Source organism: Cavenderia fasciculata, assembly GCF_000203815.1.
Source record: "Cavenderia fasciculata unplaced genomic scaffold Scf_Dfasci-G-b-126g04.f1-5, whole genome shotgun sequence".
NCBI lineage: Eukaryota > Evosea > Eumycetozoa > Acytosteliales > Cavenderiaceae > Cavenderia > Cavenderia fasciculata.
Genome location: NW_004457715.1, coordinates 325,081 through 348,281, shown reverse-complemented (window position 1 = coordinate 348,281; position 23,201 = coordinate 325,081). Strand labels below are relative to the sequence as shown.

Here is a 23,201-nt window from a genome sequence, read left to right as displayed (position 1 = left end):
AGCTTGTATCGACTGACCAGTCTCTTAAAACGAGTACTCGATTACTTTACACAACAATCTATAGATAGATAGATTAGATAGATAGATAATTCTCTTGACATGAACTCTTCTCCATCTAGTTACTCTATACCCATTGGATTTCTTGCAAGACAACAAAGAGTAGCAGACAGAGATGTTAGATTCTATTGTGATGATATCAACTTGGAATCAAGTGTCTTTATCGTAAAGAGTTATAATTGGATATCATTCATTCACACTGATCTCTATTCTTCATCTTTTTCTTTTCAAGATTTTGAAGCAGAATTGAAATATCATCAAGACAATAATAATAGTAATAATAATAATATTAATGTATGGAGGTGTCATGTGATAGCACAAAAACAACCAAATAGTAAACCATTGGAATTAAATGAAATGGAGGAAATGTGGAGAGACATTCAATCAAACAAATGTGCAACATTTGAAGAGCTCAATGTGCATGAAACTACTTCGATTGCTCATTCTGACGCGTCACCTAAATTGTCTAAATTGAAAGCAACCGATCTTGCTCCTTCACCAATCTCTGACAAATTATTACAATCCATTAAACTAGTTAATGAATTAGTTAATGCTCAACAAGAAGGACAACAGCAAGTAGAACAACAACAACAAGACAATAATAATAATAGCAATGGATTACTTATTTTTAATAATGGTTGGGTACAAGAAAAAGTAGAGCAACTATGTAAAATCAATGACAAGGCAATAGTATTTATTGAAAAGGATCCAAATGCCAGTCACCCATTTATAAAAGCATTGGAGAAACAAATGTCCAATGGAGAATACACCGTTTTTAAATCTAAATGTTATGGTATGCAATAATCGATAATAATAATAATAACACCACAAATGTGTTTTAGATGATCTAGATCATCTATCTCTCTCTCTCTCTCAACGGTGGGAGATGAAACAATATATGATGATATATAGAGTTCAACTCATAATTGACATTTTTTCCTTTTCTTTTAGATGCTATAAATAATATTAGATTGAGTCAAGGTAAAGGTGCAATTAAACAAATTAAAGTTTCACCCAACGAAACTTGCCCATGTAAACAACAAGGAAAGAAATTCAAAAAGTGTTGTGGTGAGACCTCAAAGTTCTATTTGACCTATTAAGAACCAATAATAATATTAATAAAAGGTATATTTGATGCTTTAAAATTACAAATTATAATAATAATAATATTAACAATCTAATTAATTAATTTAACTAGTAATATCTATCTCTCTGTACTTTTTGGTATAATACCAGGGGGAAGAGTCCAAAAAGGTTTCTATAGAAGACAGACAAAGGTAAAATTTATATTTATTAATATTAATATTTTATTTATTTTAAAGTTTTAAAGCTTAAAAAAAAAGAAAAAGAAAAGTGCCTAAAAAAAAGGAAAGGCAAACAAAGGAAGGAGAGTTGAAGTTTTAAAGTATTTATTTATTTATTTTTAAAAAAACTAAAACTAAAACTAAAATTTTTTTATGGGAATGGATTCTATCTAGATAGAATAGATATTCAAGTAAAAGGGTGAACACTCATTTTTTTTTTTTTAGAATCACAGCTTTAAGCATTTATCTATCAAAAGTTGACAACTGTAACTGTCATTAATTATTAATGGTAAGTATAGAAGTAGTAGTAGTAGTAGTTTTCTTTAACGTTCAATCTATGACTATCTTGAAGGAGAGGAGAAAGTAGGAATATTATTTATTCATTGGTTATAATACTTGTATAACTGTAGTAGTTTAACGCATCGAACCCAAAAAGAAAGAAGTGAAGTTGGGGTTTACCCTTGCAATTTTGATTTTTTTGAAAACCCACCTCTTTCCTCTTTTCTCTTGAAAAAAAGAATGAATGAACTAATCCTAATCATTTATTTATTTATTAAAAACACATATATTTATAGTTATATTTATAGTTTTATAGTAGTAGTCAGTGCTTATCAAACAAAGAGAAGAAGAATTTAAAGGTTGGTTGAAGAATAGCAACAATATCATCATCCCAAGAAGAAGAGAAAACATACTACGTAGTATAGACACAAAAGAGAGAGAGAGAGAGAAATGGCATCACAAGATTTCAGTGGACCAACACCAACAGATAGGTTCCAAAAAGAAGTATTGGCAGACTATTCAGATGGAGATCAAGAGTTTGAAAATGAACTGATCACCTCTTACATTGCATCGGTTGAAGAGCATCTACCAAAGCTGGATCTGTCACTCAAAGAGCTCGACGAAAAAGAGTCTGTCTTGCATTCGCACGACATTAAGGGTTCAAGCAGTTATATTGGCGCCGAGTCTGTGCGGTTTCTCTCTGGTAAAATAGAGCACCTCTGCAAAGATGGTCACCTCAAAAAGGCATCGGAACACGTGCAGGAACTACAAAAAGAAGTTACTGCCGTATTCATCATCCTACGAAAACATATGAATGGAGAGTCATTGGAATTGACCAAAGAAGATCAAGATCAAATCGATGCTGTTGGTGGCGGTGGTACATCATCATCGTCATCTGCAACAGATACAAACAATGAAACCAAAAAAGAACAACCAGTCGAGACAAATGAACAACAAAATGATAATAATGACAACCAACAACAAAAACTGGATACATCAACAACAACAAAAACAGCCAGTCTACCAGAAAAAGACTCTGAAAAGATTTCACCTGTCACTGCTACCGAAACTGTAGTCAATAACAACAATAATAATAATCAAAATAATAATAATAATAATAATAGTAATCATGGTGATAGTAGTTGTGATGCTTCAACCACCTCGGCCACCACAACTGCATCACTATCCTCACCTCCTCCCTGTAAAGAAACATTTAATACCAAAAATCAAACAACTGCAACATCCGAAACTAATAATATTAATAATGATAATAATAGTAGTAAATAGTAGCAATAACAACAAACAACAATAATTAATTAAAGTTGGTTATAAATCCAACTGCCTCCAAGCCAAATATTTGATCAAAAACCAAAATCCATCCAACAGTAACATATTATTATTATTATTAACCTCCCCAACTCCATCTTCCTCCTCCTTCTCCTTTATTCACCCACCTCCTCCCTTGCCATCTTCACTCACCTTATATAACAAATCATGACAACAATAATAACAACAACAACAACAACAAATCATTTATTATTATTATGAAAAACATAATAATAATTAATAATAATCGATAATTATCAATCAACCAAATCAAGTATTATAAACACACAACAGGTCCCAAATAAAATTTTAAATATAATTTAAAATACCTTTTGAATCAAAAAAAAAAAAGAAACTTTGGGCAATTTAAAGAGAGACATGTATTGTTTTTAAAAAAGGATGTACATCCCTTAAAAGGGTACAAAGACTTTTTGTTATTGTTTTTTATTAAATGTCTACAATATATAAATAAATAAATAAGGGGGGTTGGTTGGTTTTTGATGGATGATGATGATATATTATTACTGTTTTGTTTTGATTTGTGATTATTATATTTTGTTTTGTTTTTTTTAGTTTGGAATGATTTCAATATGATCAGGAATGTTGGTAGTTGTTGTTGTTGGAGCTGTGGTGGTGATGGTGGTAGTGGCAGTTGATATCGCTTGTTGATGTTGAGGAATGATTTCATCCCATTCTTGTTTGTTTGCCATATATTCGGAACAAAGTTTTTCCAATACTTCAATGACCTGATTTCCATCGGGTCTCTTGGAAGCATCCTGATCCCAACAAGAACGAATAAGTTGTTCTAGTTTAGGAGGGACTGATGGAGGCATTGTCGGACGAATACGTTGCTTCGATGTGAGAATGATAATTTGGAAATCAAAAGAGATTTCTGGATTATCACTAAAGGGTCGTTGGTACTTGCCCATAATGCATCGATTGACAATCTCCCACAAAACAACACCCATTGAATAAATGTCACAACTTGGCTTGTACTGTTCACCAGAGTACAATTCTGGTGCGCAATATGCCATAGTTCCCTTTAGATTTCCATTTGTTTGTATATCTGCTGGTTTGGTTAATCCCAAATCAGCAACTTTAAGATCAAAATTTGAATTAATAAGTAGATTATGTGACTAAACAAAAAAAAAAAGTAATTAAATAAATGGTTAATATAAATATATATATTATAATTTTTGTTCTTTGTTTTTGTTTTATCTTACTTTAATATCTCTATGTACAAGTCCAGTATTATGTAAACAATTAACACCATGGAATGCTTGAAGCATCCATTTTAATACAAGTGGCCAAGATAATTCGAAACGTTTCTTGTTCATTATATTGTTGAGACTACCGAAACGACAATACTCCATGACCATCTTTAGCTTCTTTTCTTTACAGGCACCATAGAAACGGATGAGTTGAGGAGACGACACCATACTAAGACTATCGTATTCCTTTTTGAAATTTTCCAATTGCTCTGGTGAATTATCTTTGAGCACCTTGATGGCAACAGTCTCGCCCATGTATTTGCCTTTGTAGACCTTTGCAAACGATCCTGCACCCACCTTTTTGATGAGTTCTAGTTCATCTGGGTTGATCCACTGTACAATACCTTTTGGTCTTTCACCCACCTTCCAGTCACCATTGAGCGCTGAAGAAAACGATTGAGAGGTGGGAACATAACCATTGGCAAATGCAGATGACGTTGATGCAGAGACTGGTGGAGGACTAGTTGATAACTCTGACGAATTGACCGTCGTCGTAGTCATTGGCAAATGACTATCCAAATTAAACGATGGAATAGATTCAACACCACCGACACCATTGACATAGGACATGTTGGATGGTGGTGAAAGAGGTGAAGACCAAGGTGAAGGTATTGGTGAAGGATTGTCATTAAATGTTGATTTTGGTGTATAATATATATTATGATCTGATGATTCTGAAAAATTTGAACAAACTGATGTTCTTGGTTCTAAAAAAAAAAAATAGAAAAAAAAAGAAAAAAAAAAGTTAGAAATGAACAATATATATATTAATTTTGTTTTGTTTCTTACTTGAAATAGTTTTTAAAATAAAGATTGATGGACCAGTCCACTTTCTTTGAGCTTTTAACAATTTTTCATCTTCATGTAATTGTCGATTGGTTTGTTTGATTCCACCACTATTGGCCAAAGAATTACTACCCAATGATGAACTGATTGCTGAAGGTGATTGTTGTATTTGTGGTGGTTGGAAAAATTGACCGCTGTCAGAGAGACATGCAGGCGTATTATCATGAGGTTTTGAAATATACAATTCGTATTCGTTGTCTGTCTGATTGGATGTGCCACGAACCATACCAAACACATCACGAACAGTGGTTGATCGATTGACCTTTGCACGCCAACTTTCACCATTGCCTCTATATATCTGTACATAGCATTCTTCATTGTCTTTAGAGTTGTTGCTACCACGACTACTATTACTACCATAGGAATCCTTGTCTCTGTCTCTATCCCTACCCTCTTTAAGATTTTGTGATAATTTCTTTACATTGAAAAGGTTGGTAAAAAATTGTGACTTTTTACCACCTCCACTACTATTATCCTTGCTATGACTATGGTGATGACCACGATGATGACTATTTGGATGACTATTATTATTATTATGATGATTATTATTATGATGATTATTATTATTTTGATTATGATTATGATTATTTGATTCATGATGATCAGGTGGAGGAGAAATAGAACTTGATGAAAAGGATAAATGATTCTTGGTAGTTGATGCAGCTGAAGTTGGGGAGATTGGATAACCACTATCGATTGATGAGGAGGCAGCCATCATCATCATATGATTGCTGGATGTTGGATCAATCATGGAAGATGTGGAAGATGCCAATGATTGATTTTCATATCTTGGACTGACCAATGGACTAGCCAAAAACAAGGGTGAACTGCGTACAGATGATGATGCCGAATGATAGGATGACAGTGACGATATTGAATCAACCGATCCCGCTACATTTTTAAGATCATAGACGCCACCTCGGGGTGATGACATGTGTGATTGTTGAAGAGGAGGTTGGTCGAATATCTTGGATGAAGAGGGTGATGGAACCATATTGGTGGGTGACGACACGTGTTTGGAGAGTAGTGCGCTTGGGATAGAGTGTGTTGATGACTTTGTCTTTTTGTGTGTCGACGATGTTTGCATGAGCACCGGGGTGGACTTGACCGCCTTGGAGTTGAAAATGGTCGACGATGACAATTTGCTGTGTCGTTTGGACGATGAGGATGATCCGCTGTGATGGAGCTCTTGTAACTGGTGGATATGGGCTAGTTGTACTTGATGCTTTCGCTCCTCTTGCTCTCTTCTTCGCGTCATGTGCAATTCGTGTTCGATACGCATCAACTCTATTCTCTTGTCTTGTTCCTCGATTCTAATTAAACGTTCGCGTTCTATTCTTCGTTGTTGTTGGTTTTGTCTAAATTCTATCAATTGCTGCGTTTGCTGCGTAACCTCTTGTACCGAGCTACTAGTATTATGACTCATATCATAAAGGAATTGATTCTGAAAGATTAAAAACTCTTCCTCGTTGATATCATCTGTCGAATTGTTCAATGATTGACCATGTAGCGGCGGTCTCAATAAATGATTCTGTTTTAATGTTGGCAATTGAATTGGTTCATCAGTCTCTACAATTGTTGTTATTGAATTTGACATTGTTGACATTGATGATGTTGTACAAGTAGTTGTTGAAATAGTTGGTGTTGTAGTGATTAAAGTATTTTCATCATCGTCATCTTGCATAATGATTCGTTCTCTTGCAAGATTAATAACTGATAACTGTTGTTGAACATCATCAACCAGTTCATCATCAGTATCTTCGATTGTAGTGTCGTCGTCGTCATCATCACCATCTTCTTTATCGGCCTCATCACCATCAGTATCATCCTCCTCCAAAGTTGAAAGATGTTGTATTTGTTGAGTTTGTTGAAGTTGTTGTTGTTGTTGTTGTTCTTGAAGTTGTTGTTCAAGTATTTGTTTTTCTTGTTGTTGAATCAATAGTTTTAAGAGTCTATTGTTTTTGTTCTTGTTGGTTAGTTCAATTTCAGTGTCGGTCTCTGATTCTGTTTCGGTTTCGGTGCCATCGTCGTCTTGGATGAATTGGACGAGATCATCGTCCTCATCTGTTTCGGTCAGTGTGTCACAAGTGATGGTAAGCTCGTTGAAAGATGGTTGGTCGTGAATGGCAGTGTCACCACCCTCTCCAACCGAGTTGTCGTCGTCGTCGTCGTCACGATTGTCATTTTCGTCATCGCCAAGATTCTCATGGAGATCCGAGCCTACCATACTATATACGTGTTGTTCCACGTCTGTCTCGATGTTGCTACCTCCGCCACCCGAGTAGCTACTCATACGCTTGCTCGTGTTGCTGACGGTGCTTATGGCACTGATACGATGGTTGTGTTGTGGAAAGAGCTGAAACCCATTGTTGGTGGTCGCCGGTGTCGTCGACGTCGTCGTGGTGGGTGTACCATGACTGCTGCCACCACCCGGTGCGGTCGTCGCGGTGGTGCTACTACTACTGTGACTGCCGTTACTATTGTTACTTCCATTGTATCTATGTCTATGTACACCCAATTTAAAACTAGACGATGATGGTGTCGATGACAGTATCTGCTCCAATGTCGCTTGCTGCAATTGGTCCGGTGTCAACTGCATCATCATCATCGTCGTCGTTGATTGATCGCTAATAATATTGATGGGTGGAGATATGCTTGTATGTATATTCATACTATTTGTACTATTGTATGATGGGTCGGTAGAGGTAGTGGTGGTGGTTGCGATTGATTCCAATGATGATGGAGATGTGATTGTTGTGAGAGGTAGTATACTACTAGTCGTTGGTGAATTAGTTGTATTACTACTACTATTACTACTAATCTCAGAAGAGACCTGTTGATTATTTGATATAATCATTTTCTCTCTCTCCTTCTTGATCACTCTCTCTCTCCTCAAGACCTCCTTCTTCTACTTCTTCTCTCTCTCTCTCTCTCTCTCTCTCTCTCTACTCTAAATTGACTTGGGGTGTGTTTGAGATGATAGGTTATTTAATTGTACATCAAGAGGAGTATTATCTAATTACTACAGGTTTGAAAGAAGGGGATGATTGATTGATGTTTGTCTGTTATATTCTTCTTCTACTTTTAATAAATATCTATTTTTTTTTGTGATGTGTCTTTCTTGATGATGGGTTTAATATAACATATGTGTTATTGATGTGTTGTACAAAGGTGGGGTGGTATAATATAATATATATAATAAATAATAAACTAAAACTACAAATGAGTATCTATCTATCTATCAATATTTGCTTCTTTTCTTTTCTCCTGTGTTCTTTTCTCTCTGCTCTAAAAGTTCTCACGAGAGAGAGGACAAGGGAAAAATAAAATTAAAAAAAAACACGATAAAGTTTTACCTTCTTGTTGTGAAACTCCAAAAAATCCACCCCATGCAAGCTCTCAAAAGAATAGTCAACTATGGGTATGTGGTGGGTAGACGCTGATCATGATGATTGAGTTATAGAGAACTCTATAATTAGATTTAGGGAGGGAGGGAGGGAGGTGAGCTGAGGTGAGGTGAATTCATATACTTTTAAGTATTCTTTTTTCTTTGTTTGCTTGAGTGATTCCCTACACCCAACCAATCAATATAAAAGCAATGGTGGTTGTGTTAGTTTGTGATAACACAGATTAGAGTGAGTGTGGGGATGGTTCATTAAAGTCAATACACATACAGGTAGGTATGTTATTATGGTTGAAAATGAAAGAATAACAAGAGCAAAGGAAGAGAGATGTGTTGGTATAAATTATTAAATCTGCATTTTATTTATTCATTCATTCGTCACAGTAATCCACATCATATCATAAAAGATTGACTAATTAGGAATTAACCCATCTGTCTCTCTCTCTCTCTATGGTTGACAGGTATCACACCACACATCATCACATCATAACACTTTCCTTGGCCAAGCCATCATGACATTGTGTGAGGGTGGATAAGCTTAACACTAGCAGTGACCGGTTGTAGTTCTCACTTTTAAGGGATATATTTGAGTTTCAATCGTTGTTCAAGTCATCATGGTTGTAACCTTTAAGAATAAAAAAAGAGAATAATGATTAGTGTCATTGTAATCAAAATATTTTAGGTCTAACAACAGGCCAAATATATTATTATTATTATTATTCTTTCATTCCTTCCAACATTGAAACAATTAATATTGTATTTATAAAAGAGTCAGAAAATAAAGCCAAATGTAAGTTACTACATAACAGCCCTTTGCCAAAGCATCAGGCTGCGTAAGATTCGTCATCTAATCGTTAGATTAGAGCATCACGTAAATTTATAAATACAATATTAATTGTCCTATGCCATTGGATAATAATAATAATTATGGCCTGTTTGTTTGTTTTTTAGTAAAAGAGATAAATACCTTTAGGACATTATGTTTATGAAAATTGAAGAAGCAAAATGCTTCCTTTTGATTCGTTCGGTTTGAGAAAACAAAAAGAGCAAAAAAATTAAAAAAAATAGTCTAAAAAATGTTTGTTTTATTTGTTTGCCCGATTTACATGATTATGTACACGACGGACCTGTTCTATATAGAGTACAAATAGATATTAACTCTATCTCATGTAAACAACAATCAGATGATTTAACTTGGGTGATCAGTGAGTGAGGTATATATTCAAAATAAAGGACCTCCTTTGTCAATATCAATAGTACAGGTTTGTTGATCTAGTAGAAAAAATATAATAGAATATAATAGAATATAATATCTATATTATTTAATAAAGAAAAGCAAACAATAACTGTTGGTGGCACCAATATAATATAAGATAGTTTAAAAGTTTATTCGTTCGTTTTTGCATGATCGATAATGGAAATTAATTTATTATTACAAGCGAGACGACGAATGACGAATGATTACTTTGGTTTTTAATCAACAATAAATTATCATTGTAAATAGAATAGAATAGAATAGAGGTCAGGTTGATCATTTAATATATATAATGATTGAAAGAGTTAGATTAGATAAGTTATTATCAAACTTGGGTCTATGTACACGTAGTAAAGTACAACAATTCATCAATGCAAATAAAGTAACCTATCAAGGTCAAAAGGTGTCTCCAAAGGCAAAGGTCGATGTAGAGGATATTAGAGTAATGGGAAGAAAGGTTGATCATCCTGAATTGTAAGTAGTGAGTCATATAGTTGTTTGAATCAATTTTAATAATGACATGTTTAAATTGTTAAACATTTAGGTTGACGATAGCAGTACATAAACCAATTGGTTACGTTTGTTCAAATTCAAGAGAGGATGGTGATCACAAGATTATATATGATTTATTACCAGTATGTTTGTACTGAGACGGAAATAGAGATATAAGAGAGATAGAGTTACTATGTTATTAACTTATTATTATTATTGTGTAGAAAGAATTTGCAGATAGATCACCTACACTGTCAATAGCAGGTAGACTTGATAAATGGGTTACTGGATTGGTTGTGATGAGTCAGAATGGAAAGATTGTGGAACGTATCATTACTCCTAAAGACGATAAGATGGGCAAGGTGTACGAGGTGGTTTGTGAGAGCAAGTTTAATGGCACCGAGGCGGACGAGATGGCATCGGGTAGAGTACAGTTGAGAAGTGAGGATGGACCATGCAAACCTGCTCATTTTGAAGTGGTCGATCAAGAAAATAAGATGGCACGTCTGACACTCTACGAAGGCAAGTACCATCAAGTACGTCGTATGATGTCGGCCGTTGGCAACAAGGCTATAGGTATTCACCGCACACAAGTCGGTCCGATTCAATTGGGTGACTTGGAGGTTGGAAAATGGCGTATCCTATCAAAAGAGGAGATGGAGTTGTTGGAGGCAATCCAAGTGTCCAAACCAGCCATCACTAAAAATTTGTACAGAAGAAAGGCAAAAGAAGATGCACGCGATGAAGCAGAGTTGGATGACAAGATGACTATGAAACCAGGTCAAAAGGAAATGGAAATATTCGAAGAGTATGAAGAGACTGTAGACTTGGACTTGAAACAAGTCGAACAAGATGAAGAGTATCAAAGAAAATTACAAGATCTAATTGATGAAGATCATCAATTTGGTAGTGGTAGAATTAAATCATCGTCATCAACGACGACGGCCACAACCAAACCCTCAACATTATATCAATATAAAACAATGACTGAAATGGAGAATGATTATGATGATGATTTTGAAAATGAAGATAATGATGATAATAATAGAGAAATACCAGAAAGACAAATGACAACACGTAAACAACAACAACAACAAGAAGCAGAATTGATAGAAGGAGATATTCAAGATGACATGATTGTAGATGAAAAGAGACATTTGACACGTAGACAAGTAAAACAAAAGATTAGAGACCAGATTATGACTGCTCAAAGGGGATCCAAGTTTGATGAGATTGGTCGTCTTGGATCAGTCGATTTAAATTCAGATTATGACACTAATACAGCTGTAGAAGAGTTGGTACAAGCCATCACAACACCACAAGATGATCTACGTGTTGCTGCAGGTCTCTCAAAAACTGGAACTGATAGATTAAAGAAATTATATGGTGGTGTATTTAATAATGAGCCAACTGAACAACAACAACAACAATCATCACAAGATCAAGAAGATATGATGCAAGATCCATCAGAACCAAAAACAAGAAAACAATTAATCAAAAATCTAAAATCAATTTCATCAAATAGTTATAACAAATTTAATCGAAATAGAAAATAATAAACGTAGTAAGAAATACAATATTTATTTGGGAACTATAAATAATAATATTATTCATATTTTATTTATTTATTTTAATTGTATTGTTTTGTTATTATTATTGTTGTTGTTTTCTAAAAGAGGGGTTTGTTTGGTTTGGTGGATTTGGTTTGTGGTGGATTTAAAGTAATGGAGAAGTTTCTACAGCTTCTTCATCTCTTAATAATGATTGAGTTTCTGGATGGGAATTATAGTATGATTGATTGTGATCATCATCATAAGTGTCTTCATAAGTATTGACTATTAATTCAATGACTTCCTTGTTACCACGAATCTTTCGTCTTGACAATCTCTTTGCAAGTGGAGTTGTCAAACTTCTGTATAAAAGAAATGTGATAATTTTGGATCTCTGATTATGGTGTTCCTCTGGAACCACCATACTTGAATTTCTAATCATATGATGGTTACCATTACCACTGTGATAACTGATATCATTGTTGTTATTGTTATTGTTATTGTTAGCAATGTTGGATGAAAACAGGTGATGTGAAGTTGAAGAGGATGGTGGTGAATAATCACCGTCATTGAGAGATGTTGTTGATTGAGTGCAATTGAAAAATCCTCCAAATCCACCACGATGATTATCCGATCTGATTTGATTGATGATTTCATCGACCGTTGGTTTGTATAGTTGGAGTAGATATTCAATTGAAATGATTGGTACCAAGCAGACACAAATCATCAAAAAGAATGATCCCCAAAATGAAGATCTATCAGTTAGATGAGTCATCACAGAGTACATATCCAATGTTGATATACTATTCAAAACAAGTACACATAAAATATAAATTGGTATAGTTCCCCAAATTAATGCATGATTTATCCATGTTATTGTACTAAAAAATAAATAGAATAAATTAGTTGTCTGTTTTCTTTTTTTTTTTTGTTTTTTTTTCTTTTCTTTACATACTTTGATTCAATAAATAATGTAAGTGATTGAATAAAGATAATAGCGGTAAATGAAATCATTGAAATTGAATCATAATCTATATCAGTACCACCAGTATTATAAATAAATGGTGCAGCAGTAGCACAGAATACAATCAATGCATGATACAATGATCTAAATGACCATCTGAGGAATATTTTTGGTGAAAATGCCTTTCCTTCTTGTGTAAATGTGTATAGATATGGATTACGTTTGAGGATGGATTGGGGAAGATCACGATCTAGAATGTATCCAATGATTGGCAATCCAGTAAATAGAATATTGTAAGAGGTGAGTGAAAACGAGTTGAAAAAGGTGGTTCCTGCAAACCCACTAAATATTTGATATAGGATTTGAATAAAACAAATAAATAATGATTTGTAGAAACAATAATTGGCTACAAATGATGTTCTAAGATATGAATATCTTCCATGAATAAATAATAAATCTTGTAAATATTTAAATCCTTTAAAAAATTAAAATAAAAAGATCGATTATTAGTCAAATGTGTCTGATCTTAATGTCTATCATATTCTCTCGCGATTCTTACTAGCAATACTATAATCTGAAGCACGAGCAGCTTGTAAACCTTCTCTACCACCAATACCAACACCAACATTTGCTTCTTGAATCATTGATACATCATTACCACCATCACCAATAGCCAAACAAATCTTGTTTGTATTTTTGACCATTCTAACAACCAAAGCCTTTTGATTGGGTGTAACACGACAGCAAATGACCGATGACACTAGACCAGAGAGTTGAAGGAATTCACTTTCTGCAAATTTGAGGACAGTTGTCAAGACATGTCCTTCGACAGCTATAGAGACATCTCTGTTGCTAATACTATTGCTATTAGAGTTTCCAATATTATTGCTACTACTTTGATTGTCGAGATCATAGTTTCCACCATTAGTGAGAATATGATCTTGAATATCACGAATCGATGAAACAATCTCTAGTGCAGACAATTCTCTAGTTACACCTGTTGAATAGTCGTCTTCATGATCGTCTCTTGGAATCTCTTTACCAATAGTATAGATACGACATCCACGTTCAACAAGATTACAGGAATGTGCAATTTGAATGGCAGTAGAGTACTTGTCACCAGTCAACATCCATACCTTGATGGAAGCTTGTCTAAGATTATGTATTGTTTCTGGTACTCCTTCTTGTAGTTTATCTTCAATAGCAGTGACACCCAATAAATCCAAATTACATTCCAACAATTCATATGCCTCTGCCAATCTTTCCTGTCTATTCTCTAACGAACAACTTGCTTCCTTGAAATGATTCTCTAACCAACTATTGTATACATTCTCATCCAATACTCTTTCTGCAATACAAAGTGTTCTTAAACCAATCATTGCAAATTCATCAATATGTTTAATTTGTAATTTTATATCATTATCTAAAAGAGAGAGATAGATAGATAGATTAGTTATTTGTTATTTTGATTATTATTATTCTTTTTAAAGTTTTGCATACTTTTATGTAATCTTTTAAAAACCATATCATCAGCACCTTTTGTAATGATTTTAATTTGATTGGTTGCATTGTGTTTAACAATGACACTCATTCTCTTTCTATCAGATGTGAAATCAAAGGTATGAAGTAGTTGGTAATGTTCTATAGTATCATTGACTTGAATGGTTAGTGCCGATGGTGTCTTGTTTGTAAATTGTATACCCAATTTTGATGCTGCTGTTACCAATGCTTCTTCATCTGGTGATGATGCTTTATAAAATATTGAATTATCCTCCCTAATAAAAATAAATAAAAAATCAAACAAAAAATATTAATATTATTCCAACAAATACTCTACTACTTCTTCTATTTCTTGATAAATACGGAGATCTTGAAGGAATGACAGAATGACAAAGTGAAATGGCTCTGAAAAAGTTTACAGAATGATGATCATTTGAATTGATTTGCTCCAATAGTGATTGATCCTCGAATATTGAACCTTCGACACCATAGACTTGTCCATCGATTGAACATCTTGAAAACAACATGATGTTTTCAGTTAGTGTGCCAGTCTTGTCGGTAAAGACATATTCTATTTGTCCCAAATCTTCACTAAGCGCTGTGCTATTGGCAACTGCAGGTGCATTTGATTGTTTATAATACATTTTAAGATCCCAATTAATAAATAATGCATAGGCATATTTAATAACATCAATTGTTACTTTTAATGAAATTGGAATCATCTAGAAAAAATATAATATAAAGAAAATAAGTATATTTGATTTGTTTGTTTGTTATTTTTGTTTGATTTGTTTTGTTATTTTACATACAAGAGAATTTAATAAAAGAAAACGAAGAGGAATAATGATAAATTCATACCATGGGTCTTTGTAATCTGGAGTATAACCCAAATACCAGACCGACTCTTTTTCAGAACTACGAATGAATTCACCAATCATACCAAAGATGAGAACCAATGACAATTGGAGACAAAATATAAAGACGGTGATTCTGTTGATTGAGTGGTCGAGTTTGGTCCATTTAGTGGGTGGTATCTTTTTGTTTTTGCCAATCTTTGTTTCATTGCCCGTGTAGACGGCCATTCCATAGAGATGATCGACGTTTCTAACATTCGTAGCCTGCAACAATATGTTTTGAGCAGACAGAGTAATCCAATTAGAATGTGTGTACGTGTTGACTTTGGTGTTGGCTTGCATCGATAGACGTGAATCAAATTTATAAATCTCGGCATTTGGACTTGGACATTCAATCACACCTTTAAATTTATGTAATTCTTGTTCACTCATTCCCATTGTTTCCTTTGGTGCTAATCTTGTCTTTAAATCAGTTTCGCCATCTAAATTGGCTGTCTAAAAGAAAATAAACGAAAAAGAGAAATAGAGAGAGAGAGTCAATCAGTATCACCATCCAAATATATATTAATATTAATATTAATATTAACATACTTGAACATAACAAGTTCCTTCGGGATCACTTGTAGCAAGTACAACCATATCACAAGGTATTTCATCGTTGTTTTGTAGACAGATTATATCTCCAACACTAATATGTTGTGATTGTATTTGTACACGTGCATTATTACGCAGCACCCAAAACTGTCGTTCGTTTGCCAATTTGTCTCTTTTGTATCTGTTAAAGTCATCGTAACCTTCTTTGATGGCAGATACTGTAAAGATGAAAACCAATGCTCCCCATGTTGACACTGGATTAACCGGTGTAATACTTGGGAATAGTTGTAGTATACCTATAAATAAAAAGTAGATGTTCATCGCTCGTCTAAATGTATCGAATAATCGAATAAAAAGGTATTGTATCAATATTGAGTCATTCCTTGTTGATCTACTATAATTATCGTCATTTACCCAAATTGTTCATAAAGATTCTTTGGTATAAAAGTAACAAGAGTATACTTTGTATTACTAATGACATTGGTTGGATACTCTATATTACGCTCTGCATCATTAGCATATACTATTCTAATGGTTGGTCCATCTTCAGGTTTCTAGAATAAATAAGTCAATGGAAGGAAGGGAGGGAATGAATGATTAGTTTCACAGAAATACTGATCGACTCTCTCGTTTCAATCATCAAATATGATAATAGATGATAGCTGATGATGATATCTACCATTAAACCTAATCGTTGAACAACCCTATGATACCACATATTGTTGTTGTCTGTCATGATTGATCAATCACAACTATAGAGTATATAGTATGGTATAGTAGTCGTTTGTTATATTGCTGCTGCTGGTGGTGGTAAGAGTAAGAGTAAGAGTATATTTATTGACTGACTAGTTGTCTCTCTTGTTTGTTTGTATCATGTAGTAGTAAATATTAAAGGTAAGTGTGGTGATGATGATGATGATAATGAGAACAAACTAAACTAGTTATTCGCGAAAAGATCTCCCCTCTTAGTTTTCACCCAAACACTCACACCCCGGGCATCCAAGTTTTTCTGGTGAGGTCATCACCAGATTTTTTATGCTTGATAAGAGGTCACGACCTTTCACTACGACCACACGCATTATTGAATAATGCAAAGGTAATAATTTGGAATGAAGTATTCCATCACCCGATAATCAAAGAGATGATGAAGATTATTATTCAGCATATGAGATTATGTGAGTATATAGGGTGTAGGAAAAATAACAATAGCATTGGTTTGACCTTGAGATCTGCCAGCAGGCAACATCTATAGAAATGACCGAAGTTCCTTTGCTAAAAACTTTTGAAAATTTGAAAAAAAGAGAGGGAAGTTGAAAGGGCGCAGTAGTAATATCAGGAATTGTAAAGCTAGATATAGATAAGATAAAGAAGAGAGGAGAGATATGAGTTATAACGATTATTATAATATAGATGATATTCTAGCAGAAGAAGAAAGAATACTTTGTACATTTAAAACAGATGGATTTCGTTTGGGTCATTTAGATTCTGGTTCAGATGATGTAGATGTATGTTTGTGAAACATCAAAGAAGAAGAAGAAGAAGAAGAGATTCATATGTTATATAGATGATTAACATGGATAACTCTGTATATAGATAAAAAAAGGAACAAATATAGAACTTTCATATTGGTTAGTTAGATCATTAAATGAAAATAGATATGTAGATATAGTAGAACCGGTAGCATACCAAGAAGAGTTTAGAAACAAGTTGGCTGCTGATTCAAAGGTTATCTCAATGAGGAAGTTTCCTTATTATGATAGATATGGTACTAAAATTGCTTTATTGTATGTAAAAAAGAGATGATGTGTTGATCCTTCCTTCCTTCATTTTTAGTATTAATGTCCTTATTTTAACTATCTTAAGATTCAAAGATAATGTATTATGTTCAACATTATTCCAATCATTTAAAGAACGCTTTTTCCAAATATTCAAACAATCACTACATCAGAGGAATGCAGATATCTCTAGAATCAAGAATGATCTAACGTCTACAGAGAATATCATATTCACATTGGGTTATGTAGCATCGATGGAATACGAGTCGTGGAAGAATCGTCGAGGTGATAAGATTATATCGACCAATCTAAAATATAGTACAGCCTCCAACAATCAATCAATGATAGCTACCACTCAAAAAGATAATGATTCAATGGTACTCAAAAAGAGAAAGAGATTAGGTGATAATACAAACCAAAATGATGATTAAAAAATGAATGAAAAAAGTCAAAGAACTTGGTTTAATATAATATTTTGTAAATTAGACTGGAAAATAATTTAAATATTATGTTTTATTTTATTTTTTTTAGTAAGGGGGGGGTGTCCATTGGTATGAGTTAAATAATATAGTACATACAAATAATCATATTTATATATATTTATAATGCAACAAATTCACTTTAGGTTTCTTAGTTTTTGGGTGCGGTCCATTTTGAGGTTTGACATTCTTTTGACGGTTTTGTTATTATATTATGATGAAAACGATTGTTGGTGAAAAGGATACAGATAGTAATATAAGATATAATAGTAGTATTATTATGATATGATCAACTTTAAGGAGTTATTAATCCTATATATTATCTTTTTCATATTAAATGATGATTCAATAAGAAGATGCAGTTCACAGACATTATCACTACCACCTTTGGAAAGTATGTACATAGAAAAACGATCGATTAGTACATACTATGTAACATATGATATACTCATCTCCTCTTTTCTTACTTGTATGATTACTTTTAATAGTTGAATCTGCCAATTGGTTAATTAGATTATATGGTAGAGAAGGTGATTATAATACAACAGAGTCAATATGTAACTCGACCTTATTCGTTTGTGAACAAACAACAAATCAAGAATATCATATCACTCAAGTGTAAATATATATACCATACTTTTATAATGAGATATTAATAATACAACTACTCTATAGGTCAATGTATCAAGAAAACTATACATTCACTAGATACAATCAAACAAAACTAACCGATGCATTGGTATTACCAGAGACACGATTCATTGAAATACTATGGAAACCTCTTGTACAAGACGAAACCTATTCCGAAGATAATATATTGCATTTTTTAAAGAATTGCACTAAATTGGTTACTCTGAAAATAAACGATACCAGAGTCAAAGACATTCCACTCTTGCTTTCATATGATTTCCCAAGGCTGACTAGTTTGTAAGTTAATAATATACACTTTATATATATTTTTTATTAACACCGATATAAATATATTAGGTTCCTTTATAATAGTCAAATAGATCTTTCATTTGCAAATGGTAAAATACCGTCTACCGTTCTTTCACTTTCGTTTGGTTTGATCACACCACAATCTCTAAGGGTGCTTGATAATGACGTATTAATGCTTACGATTTTCGTTGATGGTGACAAAGAGAAAGAATTTGACATTGATGAACGCCATTTTCCTAAACTCACTTCGCTGTATGTTAAAAACCAACAAAAAAGGAATGAACAAAACAATTTTATTTACATCTCTCTCTTCGAATAAAAGAACGGTCTATGGAATGCGTGGAGATAACAATGCAACAGTAAAAGTAAATTCAAAATCAATCACACAATATAAAGCATATGTAATTAATGGAACAACACCCATTCAATCTATATTTACTTATCCACAATCAATTAATTCAATGTATGTATATTTCTAATCCATAGTGATGATGATGACGATGATGACTTATTAAAATTATTTCTCTAGAGAAATTGCACCCAATACGATTGTACCAACAATTGATGCTTTTAATTTAACAAATTTGTAAGAATAAGTTGAATGTATTTATATAAATAGAATAATTTAATTAATTCATTTATTATTTTTTAATAGAATATTTAATAATAATAATCCATCTGAAATACCTATATTACCATCGACTGTAAAATATGTGTAGGTATTATCATACAATATTAATTTTTAATTTTACTAATTATTTATTTAGTAATACAGAGATTAATTCACTAGAAGGAACAGTTCCAATAGATTTGCTTGTCAATAATCCTTTTAATCTTAGACTTGATCTTTCAAATAATATTGGTTTAAATGGAAATCTTTCAAATGATTTTTGTTATATTCAATCTCTAAATATAGTAAATACAAGTATTACAGCCATACCAGATTGTTTATGGTGTTTTCAGTCTAGTGGTATTTTCAACACTACACTAGAACATCCAGAAACAGTTTTATGCAAACCTCCTACATTTGACAGTTTAAATTTGGTTTCATATCAAGGTCGGTTTATCATAAACGGAGATTTATTGGGCTATGGAGACATTGATCAAGGGTTATCCGTTATTCGCCCAAATAAACAATTATAGTATGTATACAGGAACTTTATTTCAAAAAGTTTATTACTATCGATACTAACAGTTTCAAAAAACATAGTGGACAAATGGATCCAAGTCAAGGAAGAAAACAAACAAAAAAATATTCACTTTGGCCAGAAACTTTTACCATTGAAGAAATATCATTTGTTTTGGATAATGCGACACTGAATCCATTGGACAAGGTTCACGACAATTTAATAACAATTACAGCCTATTTTAAAATTATCTCAAATACCTATTTACCAAATATAAGTTTTGGTATGAACCCATGCACGATTCGTAGTTTTCTTAATAATTCGATATTTTGTACTGTCGATTCATCAACAAATAACAATTTACATCCAGTTCAAATATTTACTCAATTTCAAAATAATTCATTGATTGCAAATATTCTTCCAAATAGTAAGAAAAAAAAGATAGCTTAATTTCCATATATTTACTAACCTGTGAATTTAATTTTCCTACAGAGACAATCATTAACTCTTATTTATTTGAACCTCCAGTAACGCTAAGTTTATATGGATATTTTGGAATGGATACAAGACGTGGTAGATTATCCCTAAATACAGGAGAAGACTCATTTAAATGCATTTTTAATGAGAGTAACCAAACCTATATTCGATGTTTGTTCAACACAAGCCAAGATCTACCTCCAGGTACAAATAATGTGACTCTCACTGTGCCAAATGGAAAGTATGATAATTATTCTATTTATCTTCCTAGAGGGAGCTATATATCCTCAGTGACACTGGAACCACCAAGTTACCCACCAATCTTTTTAATTTTAAAAGGATTTTTTGGAAAGAATTCGGCTCTGGGTACAGTCTATTTCAATGGATCTACTGCTGCATACCCATGCACAAGTATAGTAGAAGATTCCAATGAAAGTCAATTTAAATGTAAATTTGGGAAAGAACCATCCCCAGGAGACGACACTCTTTTATTAAGTATCCCCAATGGAAATGTATCAACATCTTTTACAATCCCCTATAAATGTATGTAATCAAATTGTTAATGAATCTAAATAATGAATTTTATTAATTATTAACTTTATTTCAGCAAATATTTTATCATATTCATTAGAACCATCAACGTACCCACCATTGTTTTTAGATTTAAATGGTTATTTTGGTGAAAATGCAAATCAAACAATTATTTTTATAAATACACAGGATGACCCTTATCCTTGCCTGGTTAAAAGTTCAAACATATCTTTTATTCATTGTCAATTTGAAAAACAACCTTTACCAGGATCATCCCATATTAATTTAATTTTGGATAATAGAACCTATGTTGATCCAATATTTTATATTCCTTCAAATAGTAAGATTAAATCAAGAAGAAAAACACATGGGAATGTTTATTAATTTTTTTTTTAAATTCAAGCAACGATATCAACTGTAATTATAGATCCTCCCTCATACCCACCAATTAAAATTTATATAGTTGGATTTTTTGGAGTAAATTCAACAAGTGCTGTCATTTTTTTTAATGGTTCCACAAACGCAAATGATTGTACCATGATACATGCAAATGAAACAGTTATCGAATGTCATTTTGGTAGTCAGGCAATACCAGGTTTAACGGGTATCAAAGTAAATGTACCAAATGGAGATTGTTCATCACAATTTAATATACCTTATCCTAGTATGTATTAAAAACATGTAAATCAAAAACATATTTTTCATTTATTAATTTTTATGTTAAGCAATGATAACATCAATATCATTAGAACCAACTACGTATCCAACTGATCATTTATATTTACATTTATATGGATATTTTGGAAAGAATGCCGACGATGGACTACTTTATGTTGGTGAGCCAAGCCAACCATATTATTCAGTTAGAGTGAGAGCGTCTGAAAAGGATTTTCTTTGTCGATTTGATAATATACCTCCATCTGGTCCAACAAGATTGACAATCAACGTACCAAACGGGGAGTATTTATCAAATACATTATTATTCATTCCTTATCCATTACCGACTGATAATGAGTGTATGACTAGGACAAATAATTGTAGTGGTCGTGGTAAATGCGAAAATGGTTATTGTAAATGTGATAGTTTGGATTGGTATGATGATTGTAAATTTAACATATCAAATAATCAAAGTATGTAATTAATTATATAATAATATTATAATTTTAATTTTTTATACTAACATAGTATTTTTCTTTTTACAGTTTCAAAACAAGTTTTTAGTTCTAACAATCCAACAATATCGTATCAATACGATGATTATTTATTCAAATTTGATTTAATTGCAATTCAAGAAGTAGATATTAATAATCAAACAATTAGAGAATTAAAAACAACCGGTAATTGGTATTATACAGATAAATCAACAGATCAATTAAAATCATTGGAGTATCAAATCAAAAACAGTAAAGGACTATACGAAAATACTACAATTATTTCGACAATTCAAGCATCAAATGATAATGATAGTAGAACTATTCAATTTGGAGGTGAAAGTATTTATATTGGTAATAATAGTATTAAATTATCAGTATCAATTAAAGAATGGCCCTATTCAATGGTTTCAGAATCACCACATCTCGTTGTACTATTCTCAACCACAATTAATAATAATCAAACTATTATTGGATGTGACGGATCCATTCATCATATAGAAACATTCCAATCATTCCAAGATAGTGATTCAATTGAATTTATTCGGATCATTTCCAATGATATTCAATTCTTTGGACAATTCCTACCATTTGTGATATCAAACAACAAACCAACGTACTCCAAAATAGAATTAATCAACACAACTAGAATCAATGATCAACAATCGATTGCATTGATTGGTATTCATCTTCCACAATGTCAACTATGTTTGATTGATCCTCAATTCACACCGCTTCAAATTGACCGGGAACTATTTGGACAAGGAGACTGCAGCCAACAACCACCACAAAAAGTAAATCCAAAAAGAAATTGGGTATTCACGATTATGATAGTGGTTGTTGTCACTGTAACAGCGATCATTATATCGGTTATAGTTTTTAAAAAGTCACCAAAGATCATCAGAGATTATCGAAGATCTCGTCATCACTTTATTCCAATGACAGAAATGGGTGCAAAACCAAGAAGTCATCAAGAGTAAATAAAGATTATTTTTGGAGCAAAACTATTTAATGAATATTATTTATT

The 23,201-nt window shown here is 32.7% G+C and overlaps 12 protein-coding genes across 12 annotated transcripts; 8 read left to right on the top strand and 4 right to left on the bottom strand.

Annotated features, from left to right (window-relative positions):
* Positions 1 to 99: 99 nt before the first annotated feature.
* DFA_02149 (uncharacterized protein) lies at positions 100 to 1,600 on the top strand (the record flags this gene model as incomplete). Its single annotated transcript, XM_004357576.1, has 3 exons — positions 100 to 850; positions 1,009 to 1,125; positions 1,587 to 1,600. The coding sequence occupies 3 exons, from the start codon at positions 100 to 102 to the stop codon at positions 1,598 to 1,600; spliced, it is 882 nt and encodes a 293-aa protein (XP_004357633.1).
* A 490-nt stretch (positions 1,601 to 2,090) lies between these two features.
* Positions 2,091 to 3,417, top strand: rdeA (Hpt domain-containing protein; the record flags this gene model as incomplete). The annotated part of the gene is made up of 2 exons (XM_004357575.1): positions 2,091 to 2,919; positions 3,365 to 3,417. The coding sequence occupies 2 exons, from the start codon at positions 2,091 to 2,093 to the stop codon at positions 3,415 to 3,417; spliced, it is 882 nt and encodes a 293-aa protein (XP_004357632.1).
* A 118-nt stretch (positions 3,418 to 3,535) lies between these two features.
* Positions 3,536 to 7,940, bottom strand: DFA_02147 (protein kinase; the record flags this gene model as incomplete). The annotated part of the gene is made up of 3 exons (XM_004357574.1): positions 3,536 to 4,102; positions 4,190 to 4,944; positions 5,027 to 7,940. The coding sequence occupies 3 exons, from the start codon at positions 7,938 to 7,940 to the stop codon at positions 3,536 to 3,538; spliced, it is 4,236 nt and encodes a 1,411-aa protein (XP_004357631.1).
* An 833-nt stretch (positions 7,941 to 8,773) lies between these two features.
* Positions 8,774 to 9,475, top strand: DFA_02146 (uncharacterized protein; the record flags this gene model as incomplete). Its single annotated transcript, XM_004357573.1, has 3 exons — positions 8,774 to 8,822; positions 9,256 to 9,276; positions 9,438 to 9,475. 3 exons carry the CDS (start codon positions 8,774 to 8,776, stop codon positions 9,473 to 9,475), a joined length of 108 nt encoding a protein of 35 aa, XP_004357630.1.
* A 558-nt stretch (positions 9,476 to 10,033) lies between these two features.
* DFA_02145 (uncharacterized protein) lies at positions 10,034 to 11,789 on the top strand (the record flags this gene model as incomplete). Its single annotated transcript, XM_004357572.1, has 3 exons — positions 10,034 to 10,215; positions 10,286 to 10,376; positions 10,458 to 11,789. The coding sequence occupies 3 exons, from the start codon at positions 10,034 to 10,036 to the stop codon at positions 11,787 to 11,789; spliced, it is 1,605 nt and encodes a 534-aa protein (XP_004357629.1).
* Positions 11,790 to 11,949: 160 nt separating this feature from the next.
* On the bottom strand, positions 11,950 to 16,431 carry DFA_02144 (P-type ATPase; the record flags this gene model as incomplete). The annotated part of the gene is made up of 9 exons (XM_004357571.1): positions 11,950 to 12,664; positions 12,739 to 13,222; positions 13,307 to 14,170; positions 14,248 to 14,522; positions 14,611 to 14,969; positions 15,057 to 15,596; positions 15,693 to 16,089; positions 16,110 to 16,249; positions 16,375 to 16,431. The coding sequence occupies 9 exons, from the start codon at positions 16,429 to 16,431 to the stop codon at positions 11,950 to 11,952; spliced, it is 3,831 nt and encodes a 1,276-aa protein (XP_004357628.1).
* A 646-nt stretch (positions 16,432 to 17,077) lies between these two features.
* On the top strand, positions 17,078 to 17,901 carry gins3 (GINS complex subunit 3; the record flags this gene model as incomplete). Its single annotated transcript, XM_004357570.1, has 3 exons — positions 17,078 to 17,200; positions 17,289 to 17,479; positions 17,529 to 17,901. The coding sequence occupies 3 exons, from the start codon at positions 17,078 to 17,080 to the stop codon at positions 17,899 to 17,901; spliced, it is 687 nt and encodes a 228-aa protein (XP_004357627.1).
* Positions 17,902 to 18,166: 265 nt separating this feature from the next.
* Positions 18,167 to 18,806, top strand: DFA_02142 (uncharacterized protein; the record flags this gene model as incomplete). The annotated part of the gene is made up of 3 exons (XM_004357569.1): positions 18,167 to 18,221; positions 18,438 to 18,567; positions 18,782 to 18,806. 3 exons carry the CDS (start codon positions 18,167 to 18,169, stop codon positions 18,804 to 18,806), a joined length of 210 nt encoding a protein of 69 aa, XP_004357626.1.
* Positions 18,807 to 18,951: 145 nt separating this feature from the next.
* Positions 18,952 to 19,107, bottom strand: DFA_02141 (uncharacterized protein; the record flags this gene model as incomplete). The annotated part of the gene is made up of 1 exon (XM_004357568.1): positions 18,952 to 19,107. The coding sequence occupies one exon, from the start codon at positions 19,105 to 19,107 to the stop codon at positions 18,952 to 18,954; it is 156 nt and encodes a 51-aa protein (XP_004357625.1).
* Positions 19,108 to 19,166: 59 nt separating this feature from the next.
* DFA_02140 (uncharacterized protein) lies at positions 19,167 to 20,465 on the top strand (the record flags this gene model as incomplete). Its single annotated transcript, XM_004357567.1, has 5 exons — positions 19,167 to 19,351; positions 19,418 to 19,474; positions 19,544 to 19,603; positions 19,656 to 20,030; positions 20,099 to 20,465. The coding sequence occupies 5 exons, from the start codon at positions 19,167 to 19,169 to the stop codon at positions 20,463 to 20,465; spliced, it is 1,044 nt and encodes a 347-aa protein (XP_004357624.1).
* Positions 20,466 to 20,523: 58 nt separating this feature from the next.
* DFA_02139 (uncharacterized protein) lies at positions 20,524 to 20,631 on the bottom strand (the record flags this gene model as incomplete). The annotated part of the gene is made up of 1 exon (XM_004357566.1): positions 20,524 to 20,631. One exon carries the CDS (start codon positions 20,629 to 20,631, stop codon positions 20,524 to 20,526), a length of 108 nt encoding a protein of 35 aa, XP_004357623.1.
* Positions 20,632 to 20,726: 95 nt separating this feature from the next.
* Positions 20,727 to 23,154, top strand: DFA_02138 (uncharacterized protein; the record flags this gene model as incomplete). The annotated part of the gene is made up of 6 exons (XM_004357565.1): positions 20,727 to 20,733; positions 20,832 to 21,035; positions 21,100 to 21,363; positions 21,427 to 21,687; positions 21,749 to 22,153; positions 22,226 to 23,154. 6 exons carry the CDS (start codon positions 20,727 to 20,729, stop codon positions 23,152 to 23,154), a joined length of 2,070 nt encoding a protein of 689 aa, XP_004357622.1.
* Between the last annotated feature and the right edge of the window lie 47 nt (positions 23,155 to 23,201).